This window comes from Falco rusticolus, chromosome Z (assembly GCF_015220075.1).
Source record: "Falco rusticolus isolate bFalRus1 chromosome Z, bFalRus1.pri, whole genome shotgun sequence".
NCBI lineage: Eukaryota > Metazoa > Chordata > Aves > Falconiformes > Falconidae > Falco > Falco rusticolus.
In genome coordinates, this window is record NC_051210.1 from 47882378 (window position 1) to 47905881 (window position 23504).

The following is a 23504-nucleotide window of genomic DNA, read 5'->3' on the forward strand; positions in this document are numbered from 1 at the left end:
GGGTGCTGGTGGGCATTAAGCTCACTTGGGTCAGCAGCGTGCCCTGGCAGCCAGGAGGGCAAACCGCGTCCTGGGGGGCACCAAACACGCCGTAACCAGCCGGTCAGAAGGGGGGATTATCCCGCTGCATTCAGCGCTGGTGCAGCCTGACCTTGGGTACTGTGTGCAGTTCTGGGCCCCGCAATTTAGGAAGGGTGTGAAGGTCCTTGAATGCACCCAAGGAGGGCAACAGAGCTGGAGGGAAGGGCTGCAAGGAGTGTCCTATGAGGAGCGTCTGAGGACGTTGGGCTGGTCTGGTTTGGGGAGAAGGAGGCTGAGAGGTGACCTCATTGCTCCCTGAAACTTTCTGGGGAGGGTAAGTGCAGAGGGAGGTGCTGATCTCTTCTCCCTGGGATCCAGCAACAGGATGGGTGGGAATAGCTCAGAGCTGCGTTAGGTGAGGTTCAGAGTAACATTGAAGAACGTTTCTTTTGCGGGTGGTCAAACACTGGAACAGGCTTCCTAGAGAGGTGGTCGATGCCTCAAGTCTGTCAGTGTTTAAGGGGCATTTAGACAATGCCATTAATAACACACTTTCAGCTTGGCCGGCCCTGGAGTGTTCAGGCAGTTGGTCTAGATGATCATTGTAGGTCCCTTCCAACTGAAATAGTTTATTCTATTATATTCTACCTCTCGGAGGCAGAAAAATAAAGCTGTAGGTTTGCTATAGTGGTCAGAAACAGCATTTAGTGCTCAGAAATTCTATTTATTTCTGTTTGAAGAAAATCTTAGTTTTCTGTGCCCCTTCTTTATAAATTACTTATCATTAGCCTCACATGGCTACCTGTTCTCCTGTTTTCTTCCCTCAAAATGTCAAACAGCTGAAGAGTATAATTGTTGTGAACATTAACTGCATGGCAACATATAGAACATCTGCATTACCTGCATGCAAACACAGTTCATAAGCTGTGTTTATGCCTGGAGCATACATTTGCATTATGTTCATTATAAATGTGTTTGCACACAGACCTCAAATCTCTGCTTCAGGGTATTTTTGAGTGTAGGCCTTTGTGTTGGTCCGTTACACAAGTAATGTGAAGTGGAAGCCGGAAGAAGTGGGCAGATTCATTTAAACACACTGTGTAAATAATTGTTCCCACCTTAGCGGCACCCATGTATAGTTTCAAGCTCATGTCATATTAGTATGTCAATGTTTTGTTTATATTAGGATAGTGTACTTTATTGTATTTTCCCATTTGCTAGTGAATGGTGTTAATGAAATGTGTTTGAAGAGGTATTTCTCTTTCCCTTCTCTTAGTCCCACTCTCCAATTGCTAAAATAACTACGAAATGTAGACTAGCATTCCTGATCTTATATACAGATGCTCTGAACAGCATCAAGAAGACTATCAGGTAGATGATACAAGCAGAAATAGTTATGTTTTCCAGTGTATTAAATATGAAGAAAGAAACATTGCAGTTAATGTTAAAATGTTTTTGTAAGAAGCAATTTCTTGCAGACTTAAGTTAAAATATACTGCAATTCTGTCTGCAGGCTTCAAAGGGCAATAAAGAGATACAGCAACTATTGTTCCAAGTGCAAAATGCTATTGCAGCTGACAATGAGGATGTGCTAACTCCACTGAATTAGTGTCTTGCTTTTAGATACTAGTTAATATTATTTCAAATACAAACTCTGTATTCATTGTGAACAGTAACTGAATTATGCTACTTTTCATGCAGATGTGCCCTAATCTCCTATCTTGGTTTCTTAGTTCTAAATACTTTATCTTCTCTGAAGAGAAGTTGTCTGTTACTTGGCTTTTTCTGGAGAGTGCTGATACAGTCCAGGAGCTGTTCTAGCCATCCAGAAATCCACTCACTTTTGTTGCTGGAGCTACTTACGGGTTCCTTTTAAATTGTCGCATAAGAAGTCAGCTACATTTATGGTAACTAGTGGTAATGGTGAATGTAGTAGCAGATTTTGTTCTTTGCTACTGAATTTTCACAGAAGTTCTACCAGACAGCATTACAGACTGATTTGCAGCTCTTGTCTCTTAATAAAATGGAAAGATTTGTACTGACTTTGTTGAGCATTAGGCAGCAGCCAGCTTTTCTGTGCACTTTTTAAAGCTTTTTTGAGCACTCCCAGACGGAGAGACTTACCTTCTCAAGGCTGTTGCAAACACAGATTACACATGATGCTGTTCTTTTACAAGAGAAGCGTTCTGATATTTTTCTAAGTTACTATATGTGTTCCATAGAATGAAAAGCCTTACAAATTAAAGAAATTATGTTTTTGTGATCATTAACGAAGTAAAACAAGCACAAAGAACTGAGAAGTGTGATGGAAAAATTCTTAGACTTGGCTTGCAGTTCAACATAAAGTTTGACACAAGTATGGCATCACTGGAATACAGACTAATTTTGGTAGCTCTGAAAATATTTGTTCCCAGTTAGATCATTATATAGCATAATTAAGTTAAAATAAAGAACTACATAGATATTTATTTGACTTTTAAGTGCCTGGGAGTTGAGAAAAAATACTCTCTATGCAAAGTCTCTTTATTGAGCAGGGAGAAGTATATAGTTAAAAACTGAGATAGAATTTACTTCAGACCCTGCAACTGTGCAACCTATTTTCCTTAGTAAAAGAGAAAATCCCAAGGGCTATATTTTCTATACAGTTATGAGGATGCATCAATGCACAGTTACTGGGCATTTTTATTACTCTTAAAATAATAATGGTATCTACAGGACAAAATTACGTTTATAGTCAGTTTTTAATATTAAATCTAATGTCTTTTCCATGAAAAATAATTGTCTGGTTTATTATGTTATTTCCAGACAGCCCTAGCTGCAGTTCAGTTAAGGACCTTTCCTGTTCAAGGGTGTTTCCTTTGCTTCAACAGCCTTCATTTCTAAGGAATACTTCTAGACTTCCTGGAAGTCATGTACTCTTATCCATTGATACCTGGGAGAGATAACACTCTTGTTTGAACACCACTTCCTGTTGGGAAAAAAAAACCACAACAATAACAAAGAATTAAAAGGTGAAATGCAGTGTAGGAATAACTTCAGTTTCAAAATAGTCGTGGGGTTTTTTTCCTCTTCTCTCCTCTCCCTGTCATTCCAATACGATGTGGAGGAAACCTGAGGGAGCAGATGGAAGGGTTGGGAGGGATAAACTAGGAGTGGTCCTAGACAGCTCCAGTAACTTCCATATGTCTCATTAAAGATTGTTGCTTGCTTGTGCAGTACAGACAATAGCTAAATACTTTCTATGTCCTTGAGCCAAGCGGAGGGGCTTCTGCACCATCTGTGATGTGTGCTGAAGTTTGAAACCTTGCAGGTGCCAGGGTCTCTTTTGATGCCTGTGGTGGGGCAGTCAAGAGAAGTGCTCCTCCTGCTGGAAGTCCTGGAAGGGGTGGGGACACATGGTTTAATGCAGCATTTCAAGGTCCAGTGGACGATTTACTGCCAAGCCACTATTGCTCCACAGTCTAGCATGTGACGTGGAGCTTTTAAACCCTTTCCCCTTCGTCTCCCATTTCAGCAAAGCTGGAGAATATTAGACAAATAATTAGTGTGAATTTCAACAGTGTACCTTTACGTGGGAGGGAACTTCCAAGTTAGGGTAGCTCTTGCCTGTTCTCTGGCAGTACAAATTGCTTTCTTCTGTGTAGTTAATGAGTGAAGATCCGTTCTTTCCTGCATGCACTTTCTGCAGTATACGTACATTAAATGGGCTTGCACAGCATTATGAAATAGTGAGGATACCATAGGTCTGCCTTCTGATCTCAAACAGTTGATGTCAAAACGCTTAGTGACTATATTTTCAAAGGCCAGGGGGTATTTTATATGTGCTGCAGAAAAAAATCAAAGTAAGGAATTCCTGGATCTGTTCAGTTTACAGCGTCATGTTCTCAATTGTTTCCAGGACCTGTGGACAGATAGTATATGTGCACTGAGAATTAGTATAAGAAACCATTAAATTACAGGAAAACACCTCTAAAGTTATCAAAGTTATTGACAGCATCGTAAATGCGAAACTTCAGGTTGCCCCGCCTGACTCAGAGGATGTAGGAAGCACACTGCTGTATTTCAGAAACTCGAAATTGTGTGTTGTAGGCTTACTGCTCTCTTTGTGTGCTAAGACTAAGAGTTAGGAGTGCCTGCCCCCCCCCCCCCCCCAAAAAAAAAAAAAAAAAAAAAAGGGTGTGTGTGTGTGAAGGAACCCAAATCAAAAAAACACCCCAAACCTCGTCCTTGTTAATCTACTTTTGTTTGGAACAATAAGAAATTTGATTGTGAGTGAGTGGGTGTTTTCTACTCTCTCTGCTGGTCTTTTAGCAATGTTTAAAGGCCAGTGCTGAGTTAAGTACTTCAGTAAGACCTGAAGTTGGAAACCTTGATGGACATGATGGAGTTTTTTTCCTCTTCCCTCCTGTCGTGTGTATCAATTTCACCTGAAATGATGAAGAAGCTACCCAGTGGTCAGGGAGTAGGCATTGCATACAGAAAATACCACTCCAGAAGTTAGTTAGGGGTCACTCTATTTAAGGTATCTTTCTATCCTATCCAGCTGGTAGAAGTGGTGAGAATCTGGGCATTCAGCATGTGGGCCAGGGAGTTTCTCTGACCGTAAATGCACTGCTGAAAGCTCAGTCTTCGTGCTTAGTACTTCCCGTGATCTCACATGAGGGTTATATCTTTCTTATGAAATTCTTGTTAACATAAGGTGTTAATGAAATGCAAACTCCTTATTCCTAGTGTAGGAGGTGCTGTTTAACCCACACTCGACATAGTAATTTTCGTTAGCTTTTGTGTGAACCTTCCTAGCGATTTATTCATATTTAATGGCTGAGGTGTGCCTGGAGGTTGATGGGGCATAACAGATCTGTTCTCGTCCTGGCTTTTTGTAGAGTCCAAGTACTGCAGCGCACCAGCTGAGAACGTGAGCTACTGAGTAGCAGTCAGAGAGCTTTTATAGACGTCTCAGCTGAATATTTAAATCTGACTTCTTCCTGCAGGAGGGTTTTGGCACCGTGATCTGCCTTCCTCTGAAAGTCAGTGCCACCCCTTGTTCTCAGACTTCTTTCAATGAAGCTGGTGATGAATAGAAGGAAAAAGTTGGTCAAAGGGTGACAAATATAAGAAAATTATAGGCAAGAATATATGAAATACCAGTACAACAAAGTTAAACCAGTTCTCTTATCAGAAGGCTTCACTTCCTCCAGCACCCGCTTGGTGTATCCTGCAGGGTGCACAAAATGTATGTGAAGGGTTACAGTCATTCTGCATTGTCCTGATGTCGTGTCAGTATCTGCCTAAAAGGAACTTCTGCCTTTCCTTACTGATCCTGACTGCATTTTTAATAAAGGAAACATCTATTCACAGTAAAGTGTTTAACAGTGTTGGAGTGGCAAATGAATCTCATGTTAAAGCCTTTAAAAAAGATAGCTCTTACTAGAATTTTGTTGTTGTTATCTCCAAAGGCCCCATTGTGGTCACTCTTAGTGAAATGCATCATCATGGCTTGATTTGCATCTGTTCCTTACGTGTCAGTTAAAGTCTGATGCAACACATGAGAATGCATGTGGGAGCACAACACAAAATGCAGGGCTTCACTTGTGGAATAAAGAAGCAAAACATTTGAGATAAATTATTTAAGCCATTTATGTGAGCTACAGAGAAGGCATATTCCCCTGACAAATAGGGGATGGATAGCAATTCATAAATTCCTGTCCCGGCTTGCTGTGATCTTAGGTAACTCATTATGCTGGCATTATCAAAAGAATTTAGTTGTAGAGTGCATTGAATGAGAAATGAGCGCTCACGTCACTCTCTTATACGTAGAAAAACAGGCAATATTACCAGAACATGTACTGAGATCTTTTGGAGAGGAAATGCTTGTTAATAAAATTGGTTATTAGTAATGATAATGTTTTTACTGATCTTTCATTTAAAGATGCATATTGATAATCTTGCAGTTGGTCTCTGGAAGGCATGTTTTGTTTGAGGAGTATTTCAATAATTTTTATTAGCGGCAAATTACTGCACTTGCGTATGTGGCAAGGCTGGTCAAAATAAACAGATTAGTATGGCCAATATGCTTCTGACTATTCCTGTTGTTTGTGAAGTGTTGGTAATACAGCTAAGACTGCAGCTAAGTGCCTAAAGAGTCCTCTATCAAGGGAAGTGAAGTGACAGTATGCTGTAGGTGAGCACCTGAGGTGTATACAGTACTGGAAGTCAGTACCTGTGCGGTTGCACACGGGTGTGCATGTGTCTGTTTCCCTAGCGTTATGGCAAAATGGCATTCCAGCTGTGAGAACTACTTCTTGTCCTGGGACCTGAACCTTCTTTCTCTAGCATCTACACCTTCCCCTCTTCCCTCCATCGCTTCACTTGTGTAGTCTTGTGTAGCTTGTGTAGTCTTTCAGTTTCACATATGTTCAAGCTCCTATGCAGTATATGAACAGCTTTTGTTATACTTAGAGCCCTGCTTGATCCAAATTCCCTTCTGTGGCCTCCAACATACCAGTGTTACTATGTGTTACAGCAGCGTTCACCCCAAGGTATAATGAAACATGATGAGCAGAAGGGATGGACTTCAGCTTGTATAATTGTGTTGCATAAACTCCTATTCTCATTTCAGAATTGCACTAAAACTGCTGTAGGGGGGTGGTCTATCTGTGTTCAACAAATGCGTTTGCAAATACCTAAGATTAAAGCTTTCATTTATGGTGGAAGAGAAATGATCCTCCATTCTGACAAAGAGATGATAACAGTATAGTGCCTTACAAAGGCAAAAAACCACAGGTTATTCTGTGGCTAGTGGGCCTAAATAAATACGCATAGTTTTGCTTTTCCTCTTTACTTCTCTCCTCCTAGCCCTGCAGTTCTCTTGAGAGGAGGTGCTGTGTTATAACTGCTTGTAGTTACGCATACTGCTGGCTGCTTATCCCTGCATCTCAGTTAAGATACTCTCTGGAACTGCTTTCTCAGAGCAAGCACTAGTATATAACTAGATCCATAGGATTAATTGTCACAGAGATTCTTGAAGTTGGACCACCTAGTCAAAAGATAGAGGAAAGAGGGAGGAAACTCATTGTGAATCATACAAGCTGTTTCCATAGAAAAAAACCCTGGCCAAAATAATTACATCTTAGTGATAATGTTGTGCAAGAGGCTTTGTTTATCTGGTGCTTGAAATGCATTTGTAGGTGCCACTTCAAAGGAGAAGAGCATTACTGGGGACATGCCTCTATCCCTCTGGATGAGGAGGAAATTGTATGTCTGTAGAGGGGCAGTTTTTCCAGTTTATCTACCTGATGTAGTGTAGGTGCTTTTTTGAAGGAGCTTTGAGAAGCTGTTAGGGTTTCCAGGTTCTTCAAAATCACTCCTTCCTAGTGTCTGTTGTTGGTTCTGATCTGTGGGGCTATACTTGTAATTTGCTTTTGCTTCTATTTTCCTTCTCCACTAAAGGTGTGGGGTTTTTTCCTCTCCTGTTATTTTTTTCTTTCTACTTTTTCTGTATTTTACCTAACTTGCCACTTCTGTCTTTTCCATTCACCAAAACTTGCTAGGATGTTTGTGTGTTGGCTTGGCTAAACCACACATGCCATTGCAGCCCTGGATACTACTTGTGACAGTTCAGCAGCACAAAAGGAGCTTATGTCGGTGAGCGCTGGCTCAGAGTGCACAGAGGTGCTGTTTCTGCCAGTTCAGAGTGCACAGAGGTGCGTTTCTGCCAGTTCATGTAGTAGTGGCTTCCACAAGAAAGGTGAGGAAAATGCGATAGTTGCTGTCTACACATATGCAGTGGCATGGAGCTTTTCTCAGTCACTTGCTTGCTTTTTTTTTTTTTTTTTTTTTTTATTCCCAGGAAGGTTTCGTTTACAAGATTGTAGAATTTTCCTTTTATTAGAAGTCCACCTTTCAGTTGGGGAGGGCACCCGAGGTAGTTTCCTTGTGGTTATTCTTTAAGCCATCACCCAAATTTCAACAAAGCCTGCAAGTATAGCAGACTTCGTTTTCAGAACTGTATTTGGAACTTCGACAAGGTACTGTTCAGCATGGCTAACAGCTGTGTAAATCTGAAAGAAGATAAACTTGAGGGAGAGAATGAGAAATACTTATGCTGACAGTGTGTTCTGTACCAATTAAGTGCTTAGGAAGAAGTTGATGTGATATTTATTTTTTAAAAAAAGAAGATTTGTGACCTGTCATATAATGGAGCCTGAAATCTCTGTAACAGTTAATGTATTGTTACAGTTCCTATGTTTCTGTCTGGATAAATGCTGCTGTATAATCTTTCCCTGGTTTTATAGAACTAGATTTCAGTCTTCTGAACCCTGCTAATCATTTGAAGAATACTGGGAAGGCTTTCTTCTCATGTTCTCTTCTGAAGGCAGGGGAGAAGCAGGAAGGTTCCTCTATTTTGACTGAAAAAGTTGTCAGAATGTATAACTCTTAACCTGTCACTGTGCTCCACTAGGACTATTTACATTTTTCAAATGCTGGTAAGCCATTTTAAGGGAAGACATGTCAATAGAAGGTGAAATACCACTTCTGGGAGGTTCTAATCTAACAAAATGCCCAGTTTCCAACTTGAAAGGTTTATGTATCAGAAACCACCTCTCAGATTTGACCTATCATTGTTAACACGTTTCTTCAAAATCTTTTACAATCCCACTTTATCAACCGTAAGTCCTCTTTTTTCCAGCCAAGAAAAACAAACTAAATTCTATAGCTGCAAGAAGACAGTATTGCAGAAGAGCCTGGAAAAGAGACTATTCTTACTCTGTTTTTGTCATCCTTTTCCCTTTCTAATGATTGCATGCAGTGAACTGGGTAGTGATGGCCAGCTTCAGTAGGTGAGCAAGGACTTGGAATCTTTCTCATCCTTGAAGTCCTTGTGTGGGGTTGGTGCTAGCAGAGCAGGAGAAGAATGGCAAGGTAGTATGAGAAAATTCTGCTGTGTTCATTCACTTGGGGTTAACCAAGCTTGCATGTCTTCAGAAAGCTGACATACCAATGATACTTATTGAGAAGGTAGCAGTGGTTGTATTCCTGGATGTGTCTGATGGGCCTGTCATCCCTGATGGGATGGTAGAGAGTGGTAAGTGCCCATCTATGGTGCTTTGCTAAAAATAATAATTTTGGTATTCAGGCCCTGCACAGTTGATTGCAAGACACACTTTTTGTAGCTTGTTGTACCCGATACAGTACAGTGAACGGCTAACAGGGAATTCTGAAAAAACTGTACATCTTAGCAAATGATGATCTATCTCGAAGTCTGAATTCTTTTTTCAGTCAGCAAGATTGAACAGTTTACTTGTAGACAACAAATCTACAGTTGAGAAACTGGTCATTTGCCTATGATGTCATAGAGATGGTAGTGCGTATAACGTGTCATACGTATCGATGCAGCATTTGGAAGCATCTGAGTTGATGCTGCAGGAGATGTGGTTTCTCAGCATACCTTTGTGTGTATGTGTTATGTGGGCATGAATTCTGTAATGAGGTTGTCATGCAGCCAAACAGAAGAGGTGGCTTCTGTTCCAGGTTCTATAACAACTTGCTTTTTGTCACTGGTTGGAGTCACTTTCTTCAGAGAGCTCATGTTCAATACTGTGGGGATTTCATGTAACTAAAAGCCTCTGCATAAACTGAAAACCTGAGGGAGATGTTGGAGCTAGTAATACTCACTGTCAGTTAAAGAAGTCTGAATCCTATAGGGTAAACCCGAATACTGTTTTAGGTTCTCTAAGCTGGAATGTTGTGTTGTGTGTCCCTCCCCCCCAGTTATACAGATTTTAATTTTATTAGCTCTAATGTAATTAATTTATTTTAAATTAAAGTTATTAGAATTAGCATTTTATTAGTAGTAGGTTATGAATACATGACTGGCGGTTCTTCTGCCCTCTACATGTTTAACTCTCTCAGGGTGGAATCCTACTTTCCATTCCCAGAACAAGCCATGGCTGCAGTGCCTATGTAGCAGTTGTGGGTACTCAGTGGGTCCACCTGGTGTTGAAGTCCCTGGTGGTTCTACTTCAGCAGTCTGAAAGGACTGAAAAAGAAAAAAAAAAAAGAAAAATTTGCTATCCCTAAACTGTAGGTTGTATACCAGCAGGAACGATTTGCTTGCAAAATTCACGTTGAGTTTTGCACAGATATGTAGTACTGTGTGTGTGTAGTTTTGTAATGGTGCTGCCATAGAACTATTGTCACAGATTATTTGCTCCTATGTTTTGCTTGTGCATGTAAAACTTTTTTTTGTGTGTGTTAAATATGTTTTTTTCTTTTCGTTTCAGTGTGCAAGGATCCACCATACAAAGTTGAAGAATCTGGGTATGCTGGTTTCATTTTACCAATTGAGGTTTACTTCAAGAACAAGGTATGGAATGACACACTTTTCATTTTTTAAAAAAATAAATTAAAAAAATCATGTGGAAGTCAGAGTTTTTAAAGTATTTACTGTGTAATTCATAAACTCAGTTAAAAATTAAGTTTAAATCTGTCTTTGTCAGTGCTGTTCCTCAATTCAAAGTCACTGTAATTTCTAGAAATGCATAGTTGTGTTTAGTAGATAACTATGAAATTAGGATTACCTGATAAAATAATAAAGTTGAATGTAATTTTTCAGAAGAGTTACTAGCCCTACTCAGAAGTGGACAGGCTTTAAATGATGATTAAGGAAGTAAAAGGGCCACTTAAACTTTAAGAAAGGAAACTGATCTTGAGTATATTGATTTCATAATGAACTCGTTCTATTTTAGTATTGCCAATCTTTTTAATTTGTTCACTTTCTGATCTTGCAGAACAGTTTTGGATTTTTTTCAATCCTGTATCCTCAAACTGAAAAAACATTCTTTTACACTGCATGTGAACATTGATTGTACTCAACATTACCAGGGGGCACAGTTTAAAAACGAACCCAGTGCCGTTCTACAAAGCTTGCATTATTGTGGTATCTCAAGTTCTTGAGTCTCAAGTAAATACTGCAATTACTGTGGGTTTCTTAGATAGCAAATACAGAAATTTGCTTTAATGTATGTAACAGGGTCTGTCTTACTAATAATTCATTCAGTTAAAAAGAACAGGATTTGGGTGGAATTATAGAGCAAAAAGCTTGCAAGATTTAATGTACAGTGCCTTAATAACTGCAGTATTTTAGGTTCCTTTTGTATGCCGTGTGCCTTGGTGGATCTGGTACTATACTTTGCAGGCAGAGAAGATAACTCTGTGACTATTTTATGTTACCAAGATGTAGTTTAATATAATTATTTTAGTCAAGTCAGCGTTACATCTTTCATGTGTTGAATGCTTGGTGAGAACTAAAACCAAAGGAAAACAGAAATGCATAGTAAAAGACTTTTTCAGGAACTCTGGTCACTTAAAATTTGTGTTAAGAGTACAACTTTGTTAACTGTGTATGCCTTTAAGTAGATACTCCAGTATTCTTTTGTCTTTCACAGAAAGCTCTGTCAAGGTGTCAGGTGTGGATAATTCTGCTCAGGCATTTTCTAAGTTCTAGGTTTTGAACAGAACAGGTAAATCTGAAATGTTCCCTGTATCAATCTGTGAAGAGCAGGGCTTAGGCTACCCTGTTTGCTGTTGGAAAAGGACAGAACTGCCTCAGTGAGCTGACTGGCTTTTTTGGTACGCTTTTCAGCACTGTGTATATTAGGGAAGCAGTTTTGATTCATTCAGGAAATCTAATGAAAAGCAGCCCGTTCTCTTTATTGCCTCTGTTAAGAGGTCATCCCAAAACTGGGCAGACAAAGTCAGAAGACAGTGAGTCAGTCATTGAAGCATCTCTACAGAAAGCTTCCTGCCCGACATTTCTTTTTTTGTTTTTCACTCAGAGTTTTGGCTGCCTTTGCTGACTGTGGAGACCTGCAAATCTCAGGAGTTCTCCAGCAGGAGTTGTGGCTTAGACTGAGATCAAGAGGGCAGCAGTGATTACAACTCACCTCACCCTCAAGCAGCATGTGGAATTAGGAAGTTTGCAAACATCCATCACCCTTATTTTGGTGTCATGGAATACGACAAGCAGCAGTTGGACTGTGAGTCAGCTAGCTCTTCACACAGCTGCAGGAGCATGCCCTTCCCAGGGGTCTGTACAATACAAAGGAAAAGTGGCACAAAAATTGAGCTGGCATTCCTGAGGCAAATTACTGCTTTCTCCTGGCTCAGCTACTCTTCCTCCTCTAAGCCACTTCACAGGTATTCCAGTACAGAAAAAGAGGAGATAGACAGAAGGAGGAAGAGGAGACAGACCATCATCACTTATTCAAGGTAGACAATTTTTCAATTTCTGATTCAGAAGGTACCCTAGTGAATAGAGAAGGCAGGGGTACAGGAAGCCACTTGGACCATGGAGAATTAAAAGGGTCCCTGTTCCCAGGACTAAGCAGAAATTGGTAGTAAATCTAATAGGCATTTCACCCTGATGGAAAATATTCCAAGCTTTAAAGAACTGGAGAAATGGCAAGCAAACACCCCTCCCAGATGCAGTAACAGAGCATCTGTTAGCTATTGAGACAAAGTCCTTGAAAGACGCTTTTAGGTCAAAAGACTCCTACTTCAAAATGCAGTCCATTTAGGGTAAGGTTCATAAACTGCAGTATAATCTGCCTTCCCTGTCATACCATTTTGACACAATGACAGTGGTACTGGGAGTCCTTTGTGTAGTAAAAGTCATCTTCAAAATCACTGGTTATGTTCATCTAACTTTCCACAGAGTTCTTCCTGTTTATAAGTTATTGCAACTTTGCTTCTATGGCAAAGCTGTCTGGTACTAACTGTTTGCCTGTAGCAACTTCACAGTTTTCTAGACAGACCGTGGAGTAAATCACATCCACTTTTTTTCTGCAAGAAGTCGTGTGTTAATCTTTTTAACAATAAGAAATATCTTCATCCATGGTTGCCTTTGAAAATGGTCCATCAATAAAATAATTCATGTAAGGGAACTACTCTCTTCTGTCTTCAAAAATGGACTACTGCAGACCGTTTATTTCATATACCCTTCTGTTGTCTGCTCCAAATCTAGAGATGGGATGATGAGGCTGCTCTTTGGCCGTGTTTGAAATCTCTGATTTTAACTTTTAGAATAACTGAGATTTCTACTATTTCTGTTCTTTACATCCTTGGAATCCTTAATCAAAGCTAAACATTTTTTAATGCAAGTTTTTTAAGCATCTGTTCTTGAAAAAAGCACACATTTTGATTACGTGCAATGTTGGATATGGACTAAGATTTTTCTATAAGTCTTCCTCCTTTTCTCTCATGGTTCCCTTGTAGCTAAAGCTTTTCCCGAATTTGACTTTTTAGTTGTTCTGCCTTAAGATTGACATTAGTTTGGTGGCTTCTGTTGTACATCAGGACCTTTTGAGGAAGGGCTTCTTCATCTTGCCTTAAAAGAGCATTTAACTTACATACAGCTTCAGGAAAGGACTGTGTAAATGTATAACACAAAGTGTTCTTGGTATCTTTTCTCTGTTATTACAAACTGAAGTCTGTTCAATGCCACTAGTATCCTTTTTTCAGCTGAGGCTTTCTTGGGGCAGTAGAGCACTGATGATTTTTTGCTAGATAAAGTTAACTTTCCGGTTCTTTCTCTCTCCGTATTGGTACAGGGAACATTCAGTTTCATTTTTTTCACTGCAGCAGCAGAAAATCTTAATCGCTTGGAAGCTGTGGTGCAACACTTGGAATCTAGCTGGCCACACTTGTTCAAGGCAATGAAGTTTCATTAATAAATGAGCAGACCCCATACATAGGAGATCATATGCAGATGGCTGCAACAATTTCGTTCTTACCCCTTTCTACAACTTGTGAAGAAAACAATGGTGTTTGGCTTTGTGGAGGAATTTGTGTTAAAAACTTACTGCAGTGTCTTCAGTACTATCTGAGGCTCAAAAGTGTGATTGTGCTGGTGAGTGAGTTACCTTGTGTCAGCTGAATCATGATACTTGCCTATGTGTATGTCTGCTGCCTGTGCCAAACGTGACGTAACACTTCAAATTAAGCCTTTTCAGGACAGCTTGAAGTTCATGAAGTTCATGCATTTTACCATGTGTTATTGTGGGCTGATAGGAACTTCTCTGATTTATTGTAGCTCAGCTGACACTTGGTAAATTCCATCATGTGTCTGAGAACACAAAGAATGATTAAAAATGACATAATTTTCATTTTAATTTACAGTCTTTATGTAGTTCTTATTTTCAACTTAGTTTTGGTGCTAGATGTTTCTATCTGGTTATTTTCAACCCTCAGGAAGAACCTAAGAAAGTTCGATTTGACTATGACTTATTCCTGCACCTTGAAGGCCACCCACCTGTAAATCATCTCCGCTGTGAAAAGCTCACATTCAACAACCCGACAGAGGAATTCAGAAGAAAGCTGCTAAAGGCAGGAGGGGTGAGTCCTGCACCCGTGTCAAAAGCCATCACAGTAAAGATGTTGCTGCTTATTGCTGGTGCATGATTAATATAATAAAGATTTACCTGACAGTGAATCCAAGTGGTTTTGTGATTAACTTCATGTAAGAGCTCAGTGCTTGTTGTCTTTGAGCAGAGTGGGTGAGCAAATGAGCATGTGCCTACTCTAAATACATGATTAGATCTCTGTCTTCACACCCAGCTGATTAACGTTTACTCCTGCAAAAGCAGAACTTAGACCTTATGCATGAAGCATTGCTTGCTTGACTTCCCAGAGATGAAATACAGGAGGGGTACTGTGATGGGAGGAAGTAATAAGAAAATAAAATGTGTCTCATTTAAAGATAAATGGTTCTATATTAAGCAGAATAAATTCAATAGTTATAAGGTAGAACAGCTCAAAAACTGTAAGTATAAATAAACCTACTTGAATTTATATATGTTACACAGTCTGAACCAGAAAATTTACCAAGATTTCTGTACATGTTGGTAGAATTAATTGATACGAAGGAGCCCAAAGGAAGTTTGCCCGTTTGGAGGGAGGAGAGGGCCAAACCTTTAGATTTACACTTTGCCCATTAGTGGAAACTGTTCTGCTGTGTTACACACAGTGGCAGAATAGTTCATGCTGGCAGGGACCACCAGTGCCTCAGCCCTGGGGTCAGACCAGGCTGCTCAGGGCTTCGCCCCTCCTTTCCAGGGTGTGAAACCTCCCCTGGCTGAAGGTGGGGCAGCCTCCCTGGGCCCCAGCTCCACCACTGGGCTGTCCTCGTGAGGAAGAGGCATCTCCTTGTCTCCAGTCTGAGCTGTGTCATCCTGTGCTTCTGCCTCTTGCCCTCCTGCTACACGCACCACCCTGTAAAGCCTGACTGTCTCCTCCATTCCTTCCAGTTTGTGCTGGGGATGCTGTTGGGTGCCCCCAAAGCTGTCCCTCCTCCCACCTGAAGCAGCCTTGATCCTGCAGCCTCTCCTGGCAGGGCAAGGGCTCCAGCCCCACAGTCTCAGTGGCCTCCTCTCGCCTCCCACCAGTTTGTTGGTGGTGTTTCTGTGTCAGGGACCCAGACTGAAGGCAGTACACAGATGGGGTCTGATAAGCACCAAGCACAAGGTGCAGTCCCTGCTCTCCCCTGGCCTGCAGAGCTGTGACCTGCTCATGAGACTACAGGCACTGCTGGCCCTTGTTGCTGCCCAGGCACGTGGGTGGCCCCGGCTCAGCTCACTGCCCTCCAGTGCCCAGGACCATGTCCCAGAGCTGTTTCCCAGGCCTAGCCTCATGGCTGCAGCTCTGCCTTGCTGGAACAGGGCTTGGTGCTTGGCATTTGTCCTGGTTGTATTTCACAAGGCTGCTGTTGACCCATTGCTTCACACTGTCTGGGTCACCTTCTGGTGGGAGCCCTGCTCTTGTTAGCTGCTTCCCTTCCCCAGCTGATTGTCATCTGCGAATCTCATGAACACAAGTGTGTTCTGTCTCCTCCTCCAGGTCACTGATAAGAGATGTAAAGCAAGCCTTCATACTGCGGGTTTACTAACATTAAATGCCAATGCTTTGCATTTGTGACCATTCATAACAAAAATGGGTAGTCCTGTTTGGCAGGATTAGAAAATAGTAGGCTCTGGGCTGGAGATAAGAGGTAGCTAGTGTGAAAATATTCAGTCTGCTGAAGAAGGTCTTTGAAAACAAAGCAAAAATAAGTAGTCACAGATGCAGTCTGAAAGACCTTGCTATCCTCCTGGAGAACTGTTACAACTATAGTTGTACTGAAATAGAAGCACGAGCTGTGTTTTGTGTTTGTATTTATTAGGCACAAGAGGGTATCCATGTCTGGACAATGTATTGGCTCTTTATTGTGTTTGCAAATAAAACGTCAAGATTGTGTTCTGGAAAACTTCATGAGCTACTGCTTTAATATTAATCATACCAGGTCAGTTGTCAATGGACAAGTTTTACCCACAAGTATAATAAATCTAAATGATACCAGCAGGGACATTGGGAGGTGGCTAAAAAGGTAAAAATAGGCAGCATCCCTTTTATTGCTCACTTTCTGTGCTTTCTAATTTTAAGTTTCATGAGGTAACAAAAGCAAAAGTACTGCCTAATTGTGAACAGTGAAAACATGAGTTTTTTGATAAAATTATTTCCCTGAATATTTCGGTGTGGTCATTCCTAAAATGCTTTGTGTCATTGTCTTCTGGAGGCTACAGACTGCTTGCCTTTTTTTTTTTTTTTTTGTGTGTGTGTGTGTCTCTTTTTTTCCTTCTCAGTTTTCCCAATTTCCTTCCAAGAAATGGGTCTCTTTTGAACCTGTCAGTGTTGCATGCTTCCTTCTGTAGGCTTTCTGACCTAGGAGTTTGACCAACTTGGCAGAGATGATGTAATGGTACTCTGTCTTGTTATTAAAAAGTCTCGATGAAGGGCTTCCATCTCCCAGCATTAAAGGCCTGTTACACTTTCATGAAGTGCTACACTCAGGCTTTCCTTTGAGTGTTTCAGGAGCCCTGGAAAGCTGGCTCTTGCTTCTGAATGTAAGTAGAATAGACAAAGAATTCACAAAACATTAACTCACACGTAACTTCCATGATTTAGGCTGAGAAAAGCTCAGAAAAACATTTACAGGGTAATAAAGTACAAGATGGGGTTTGCACGCACTTGTAAGTCAAAGCAAATCTTCTGGCTTATGGCTGTCTTCAAGAAAAAGTAGAACAAATAAGGCAAAATGAAGTTTATGTCCTTCGAAAGGAATGAGACACCATTTTAATGTAAAACACTGAGTGGCAGCTTTAAGAAAAGCACTCCAAGATGTCAGCCTTTCTCTTACATGCTTTTAAATAATGGTGTAAATTGCTTGATTTCTGTGCACCTCAAACCCCTGATTTCTCATTAGTTTTTCTCCAAGCAAAATTCATGGACCGTGTCATTTCACTGGTGTAAACTACTAAATATGATTCTTGATTTCTCGTTTGCATAAACATGTTTATTACAGATAGTGTGTCATTCTGAAGGGAAGACTACAGGCTCATCTGACACCTGCATGCTGCTATATTTAGTATAGACTTGTCTATGTGTTGATCTCTTGCCGCATATTCCTTGAATTACTGCTTGGATGCTCACAACTCCCCTTTTCCCTCACACATACACGTTGTGGCATTCCAAATGCAAACCAGTCAGGGAAACTTGCTACAGCCAATGTTGTCTTTAAGGCTAAGAACCCCTTCTTTTGTTTTAAAATTAAGTGCTAGCAGTCTGCCGTTCCATTGTTACAATTACCCTTCCCCATCCTTCATGTGCCCAAAGGCCTGGCCGGTTATCCTGCAGTTCACTAGGAGAGAATAAGAGTAACATTTGAGTATCCCAAGTAGTCAAACAAGTGTGAATGCAACTGTAGCACAGTTTTGCAGTGGCACTGCGGCCACTTTAGTTAAGGCAGCAAGGACACAGGACATGAAGCGTGGTGCCAGTCATGTAGATTAATTATGTGGAATATTTCTCTCAGCGTTTAGCTTGATACCACCAGAATTGAAGCATAATTGTGCAGTCAGTTATCATTAGTAATTACCACCTTGCTGACTTCCAATCTGTCCAGTAATTCCAAGAGAATTGCTCTTTCAGTCCTTACAAGAAGAAGGATATGATTTGGCTACAGAGATTGTATTTCTGTAGTCGGGAAGGTAAATGGGAACCTTCAGTTCAGTCTTGTCCAAGTTTTCCACCTTCAGAAACATATTTTCTACATCGAGCTTCCCCCACCCCCTGAAAAGATATTAATGCTCAAGTCCATCTCTACATTTACCTACTTCCAGTTGACCTTGTTCTAATAAATGTAAAAAGAAATGTTTACAGGAGAAATAAAATGTTTTTAAGAGTACAATGGGCAAATTCAATCAAACCATTCAGTGTAATTGTTTATGTTCCATCTTTTTGCATATGTATTCAAAATGACATTTCTTTGTCTGCTGTGGAAATTTCTTGTGCCATTTACTCAGTGTAGTACCTAATGATGTGAAGGTACCATGTATACAGATATGATTCCTGTGAATTAGCAGTGTGTACCATAATCCAACCTGTTGCTTGAGATCCCCAAAGACACCCTGTATACAAATGATGATTTCTAGTTAATCCAATTCTTACTGAGAAAATCGTCAAGTTACTGGTAGTGACAGAACTATATTCATGTAGTCTCCTACTGAGCTTTATCCTCTAGACACAGCATGAAATTATGCATGAGTAGGTACAGCAGGATTCAAGTTTTAATCAAGGAAACACCAGCAAGCATTGATCCTTACATGGTCATTCCTTCCTAGATTTGTCAGTTACCTTTCTGATTAGTTTCAGCCTTTAAATGTGAAAGAGCCTGAGGGAAAATAGGCAGTGTTGTGATTCCTGTGTATGAATATGGGGAGAGGGATGACTTGGAAGTTACAGTCGTTAAAAAATAATCTTCAAATTTGAAGTAGATTTTGAATGCTGAATCCCACTAAAACCGTTTATAAACAGGGTCTGACACCACTGATGTGTTTTGTATTGTCAGCAGTAGTGCTGCTTCTGTTGATTTTTTGGCTTGCATGTTTTTCAGTTTCAAGAGAAAATTGAAAATTATACCTAATCTGCTTGTTAAGACAGAAAGAAATTAATTTTGAAGATGCTGAATGACAGCTACCTCCCAGTTGAATTGAATTTTGCTGCTGGAAACACAGGCTTACTCAGGCATCGCTTGTTTGAATACGATGTTATGAATAACTTAATTTTGATTCTTGCAGGAAAAGGTAGTGTAAGTATTTTCAGTCCATGATAAGACAGCAATTTGATAAAGCCCTTTCTCCAGTAGGTTCAAATACATAAATAAAAATATTTATATTGTTTAATACTCCCACCTTTTTGGAAGGAGACTGAAAATTAGTCGTTTAATCCAGGAATATATAGACAACATTTAATAGCTGAATTTTCTTTCATAAAAGGAAAAGCTTTATAGATGCTTCTTAGAAAGCAGTTACCACTATGGAAAAAATAGTAAAATTCATAAGGTTATTACAAATGCACATGACTATTAACGGTAACAGTTTGAGGTTTCAGATTTAGAGAATGCAAGGAATAGGTCACTTTTAGAGTAGTAACAATTCGTTGTAGCAATAGAGGTGTCCTTTTTCTCTGCTTTCTGTAAAATTAATCTGGAAATACAAGCAGTTCTGCTTCTATATTAAGACTACTCTTTCCTTGAAGAGAATTGGTGTATTAATGAGTCAAGAGACAGAAAGAATCATTCTGAAAGGGGTAGGATTTTTAGAAAAAAGTACCAAGGTAAAAGATCAGGCTTTGCCAAAACCACTGCATTGTGTTCTTTGAGGTTTTTTTCAATTCTTTGTGGTTTAACTGTTTCACAGTTGAGAAATGTCTTTTCAGTCACTTGAGAAACCTGCATGATGCCTGTTCTAAAACCTACGTTCCTAATTCATGTAATGAAGATGAAATCATGGGGATTCCCCTCTTTTCTTTATTCTCCCTCTTTCCTTGCAATTCCTTTGTGTCAGTTGGAATAGTTGGCTTCTACCCAGAGCCAACCTTAAGTATAATGCTGCTCTAGGGAAGGGATTATCTTTAATCTTGTGCTTTTAATAATTAAGTGATTTAATTTTCTTAAACTATGTATTACTTTACTTTCAAGCAAATAAAATAATTCTAAAAGGTTTTCTATTCCCTTATGAGTTTTTTGGTTTAAATAGCAGTAATAGTTTATCAGGACAAATGGATTTTTGTTGTTACTCTTAGTGCTTTCAGTGGTGAATGAGCTCATTCTTCACTGTAAAACACCATGGGTGCGGCAACCCAGGACCACACAAAGAAGTCCGTTTATCTGCCACTGATGCACAATGAATAGAATTCATCTTCAGTGCTGCACAAACGTTATAATAATGGTTCCTTTTCCCCAGAGTTCTAGCAGATACCTCATAGCTCTTTACTGAAAGTACTATTTGAATTTTTCTGCAGCACATTGTGAGGAAGCTCACCAACCTGCTCTGAGTTCTGTTGTATGAAGGTGTTTGTAGATTACCAGCTCAGGAAATGAAAATACAACAGGTACTTTGGTGTGGATCTGTTTGATGCAAGATTATTCCAGCTTTGTTGATAGCCTCCTTTCATTCAGGAAAATGAAAAAATAGGAGACAGGCAACAGCTTTTTGGTAGTGATTCATTCCCCTGGAGAAGCTCTAATGTGCCTTAATAAGGTGATTGTTTTGATCTGGAGCAACTGTGACAGCTCTTGTAATTTCTACCTGTGTAAGTGCGTATGTGGGTTGGTAGATACATGACTCCCATGCATCAGGGGTGGCACAATGTGCACTTGTAGATACTGGCAACAAGAGAAGACCAGCTTCCATGGAACATTTTGAGGCTGTTCCTGCTGTTCCTCATGCTTTCTGTACTGGGATCTGAAAAGCAAAGTTTTGTATTCTGAAAGTGAGTGGTTCTTGTTGGGTGCTTGTATATTCCAAGCTGCCAAATGTGTTGGTAGATAAGTGTTGTCTTAGGTCAGGTTTTTGTAAGGAGATTTCTGAATCTGTTGTTAGTAGGTTTATGTACAGGTATTATAATTTCATAATTTTTCCCAAAATGCTGGGAAAAGGATAGTGGAAAAGGGTTCCTGATTGTATTAAGATAATTGGTACTGCACAGTTGTTGTTCCCTGATCCCTTCCTTTGTTCAGCAGTACATGGAACTACATAAATAAAACACGTGGCAATTTTTCATTCCATAGCACTTAGTTGTCTTGAGTAGCAAACTGGAATGCCGTTAAGAAGGTGCCTGCAGGTCAGGTAATATGGAGATTGCTCAGTTCAGGTTGATTAAGCAGGTAGGAGCATTCCTGCCCAATAATGTGAATACCAGTGGATTTTCTCTTCTCGTTGTTTGGTTTTGTTTTGTTTTGTTTTGTTTTTTTAAATAAGTTTTTCTTTGCCCTTGCCCAGGAAGCTGTCTTTTATTTAAAGCAGCTGGTAGACAGACTTTTTAAATACAAGCTCAACAGCTGCAGGCTAAAGTAGGTGTTTGGTAAACTAGAGGCAAGATACCGCTACTAGCAGATCAGTTTGAATGCTGATATGCATAATGCTTTGTTGGCACATATGACAAAAGGAGAAGATTCTCTCTGTATGGGGTGGACTGGTGAGAAAAATGTTGGGGGGAATGTCCTGGTTTCAGCTGGGACAGAGTTAATTTTTTTCTTAGTAGCTGGTGCAGTGCTGTGTCTTGGATTTGATCTGAGAATATGTTGATAGCAGTGGATATTTTCAGTTGTTGCTGGGTGATGTTTATACCAAGACAAGGAATTTTCAGTTTCTCAGGCCCTGCCAGCCAGAGGGCTGGAGGAGGGGTACAAGAGACTGGGAGGGGACACAGCTGGGACAGCTGACCTGGAACAGTCAAAGGGGTATTCCATACCATGGGATGTCATGCTTGGTATGTAAACTGGGGAGGGTTGGCCAGGGCTGCTGGTCACTGCTGGGGGGCTGGCTGGGCATTGGTCAGCACGTGGCAAGCAACTGTATTGTACATCACTTTTTTTCTCCCTTCCTTTTGGATTTTATTCATCTTCCTTTCTCTCTCCTTTTCATTATAATTATTATTATTATTGTTTGGGGTTTTTTTTCTTCCTATTTAATTGTATTTTTATTGGATTGTTCTTATCTCAACCCTTAAATTTTCCATTCTTTCCAGATTCTCCGCCCCATACCTCTGCGGGGTAGGTGGAGTGAGTGAGTGGCTGCATGGTACTTAGTTTCTGGCTGGGTTAAACCACGACGGGGGGAAGCTGTCTTATACATTTGTCCATAACAGCAATGAAAGTAAAGCATAGTTTATGTAGACTTGTTCTTTTGCTCTGCAGCAGGTGTTGTTTACCATAGTAGATACTACCAGCATCATATTCATTTGATATTTGTATGCTTTAATATGATTTAGTCTTGCATTGCTTTCATAAATTTTTCTTAGATACATTATTAGGATGAGATCTTGTGAAAACTTATTTTGATGTTACCACGTCTTCCCTATGTTGAGCTAAAACTTGCATGGAACAGCTTATTAGTGGTGGTGTAGGAAGCCTCCCAGTTACAGCGTAAACCAGAGCATGCAAAATTACGGAGGTTCATTTTCTCATGTTCAAGTTTAGTGTTGTGTTAAGTAGATGCCCCCACTGATGCTCCAGTTCTCCTTTCACAGAGAAAGTGAAATGGATTGTGGCTTGTTCCATCTCTGTTGTCCATTATTCAAATAACTCCTCCAAAAACTGCAGTCTTTGATGTTACTGGAACAGATGAGCTTTGGAACAGGACAGGGAAAACCAGCAGTGGGCATCTGCATTTTCTTCTGTTTCTGTCTAGCCACATCAAGCAGTTGTTGCATTAACCAGTGCTACTATTGGTCTTTCTCCTCTTTGTCTTGACTGGCATCCTCTACCATGTTGACATCATCTGTCCATCTTCACTAGATTACAGGCTGGCTTTCTTGGGAGTTCACATCACCTGCTGACTGAGTTTCTGTATGCCTTATGGAACAGCTCATCTTTTTCTTCTCTTCCTTAAACATCTGCTAACCCAACAGTCATGTTAGTATGGTGGAGCTTCTCCTGGACAGCACAGGCCATCTCTGAAAAACAGCTATCTGTGTATCATCTGTGAACTTACTGAGAGTTCACTCGATCCCACTGAATTGTTAATCAAGGCCTCAGACAGTTTTGGACTAAGTGTTGATCCTGGAGCGGTGCTGGTAGTCACTGGCCTCTAGCTGGACCTCATGTAGCTGAAGAGAACCATTTGAGTCCAGCAGTCCCAACAGTTCTCCACCCATCTCATCATCTATTTATCCAGTCCATATATCACAGATCTGGTTCTGAGTTCTTATTAAACCTATGCTGACTGCTCTGAGTCACGTTCTTGTCCCTCCAGTGGCTGGAGGTGGCTTCCAGGAAGATTTTCTCCATCTTCTTCCAGGGACTGAAGTGAGACTGATGGGACTGTTACTCCCTAGATCTTCCTTCATGAAGATGAGTGTGATGTTTGCCTTTCTGAATTCATCAGGAA

The 23504-nt window shown here is 40.3% G+C and overlaps 1 protein-coding gene across 3 annotated transcripts in view; it reads left to right on the top strand.

The window, feature by feature from the left end:
• MLLT3 (MLLT3 super elongation complex subunit) overlaps window positions 1-23504 on the top strand; it is a 137874-nt gene that overhangs the window by 59681 nt on the left and 54689 nt on the right. For 2 of the 3 annotated variants that reach the window (XM_037373956.1, XM_037373958.1), the window contains exons 3-4: window positions 10305-10387; window positions 14272-14415. In XM_037373956.1, coding sequence (XP_037229853.1) covers window positions 10305-10387; window positions 14272-14415 — 227 coding nt within the window. Of the gene's footprint in view, window positions 1-10304; window positions 10388-13116; window positions 13931-14271; window positions 14416-23504 lie in introns of those variants that run through there. The other variant, XM_037373957.1, reaches the window with a different exon arrangement.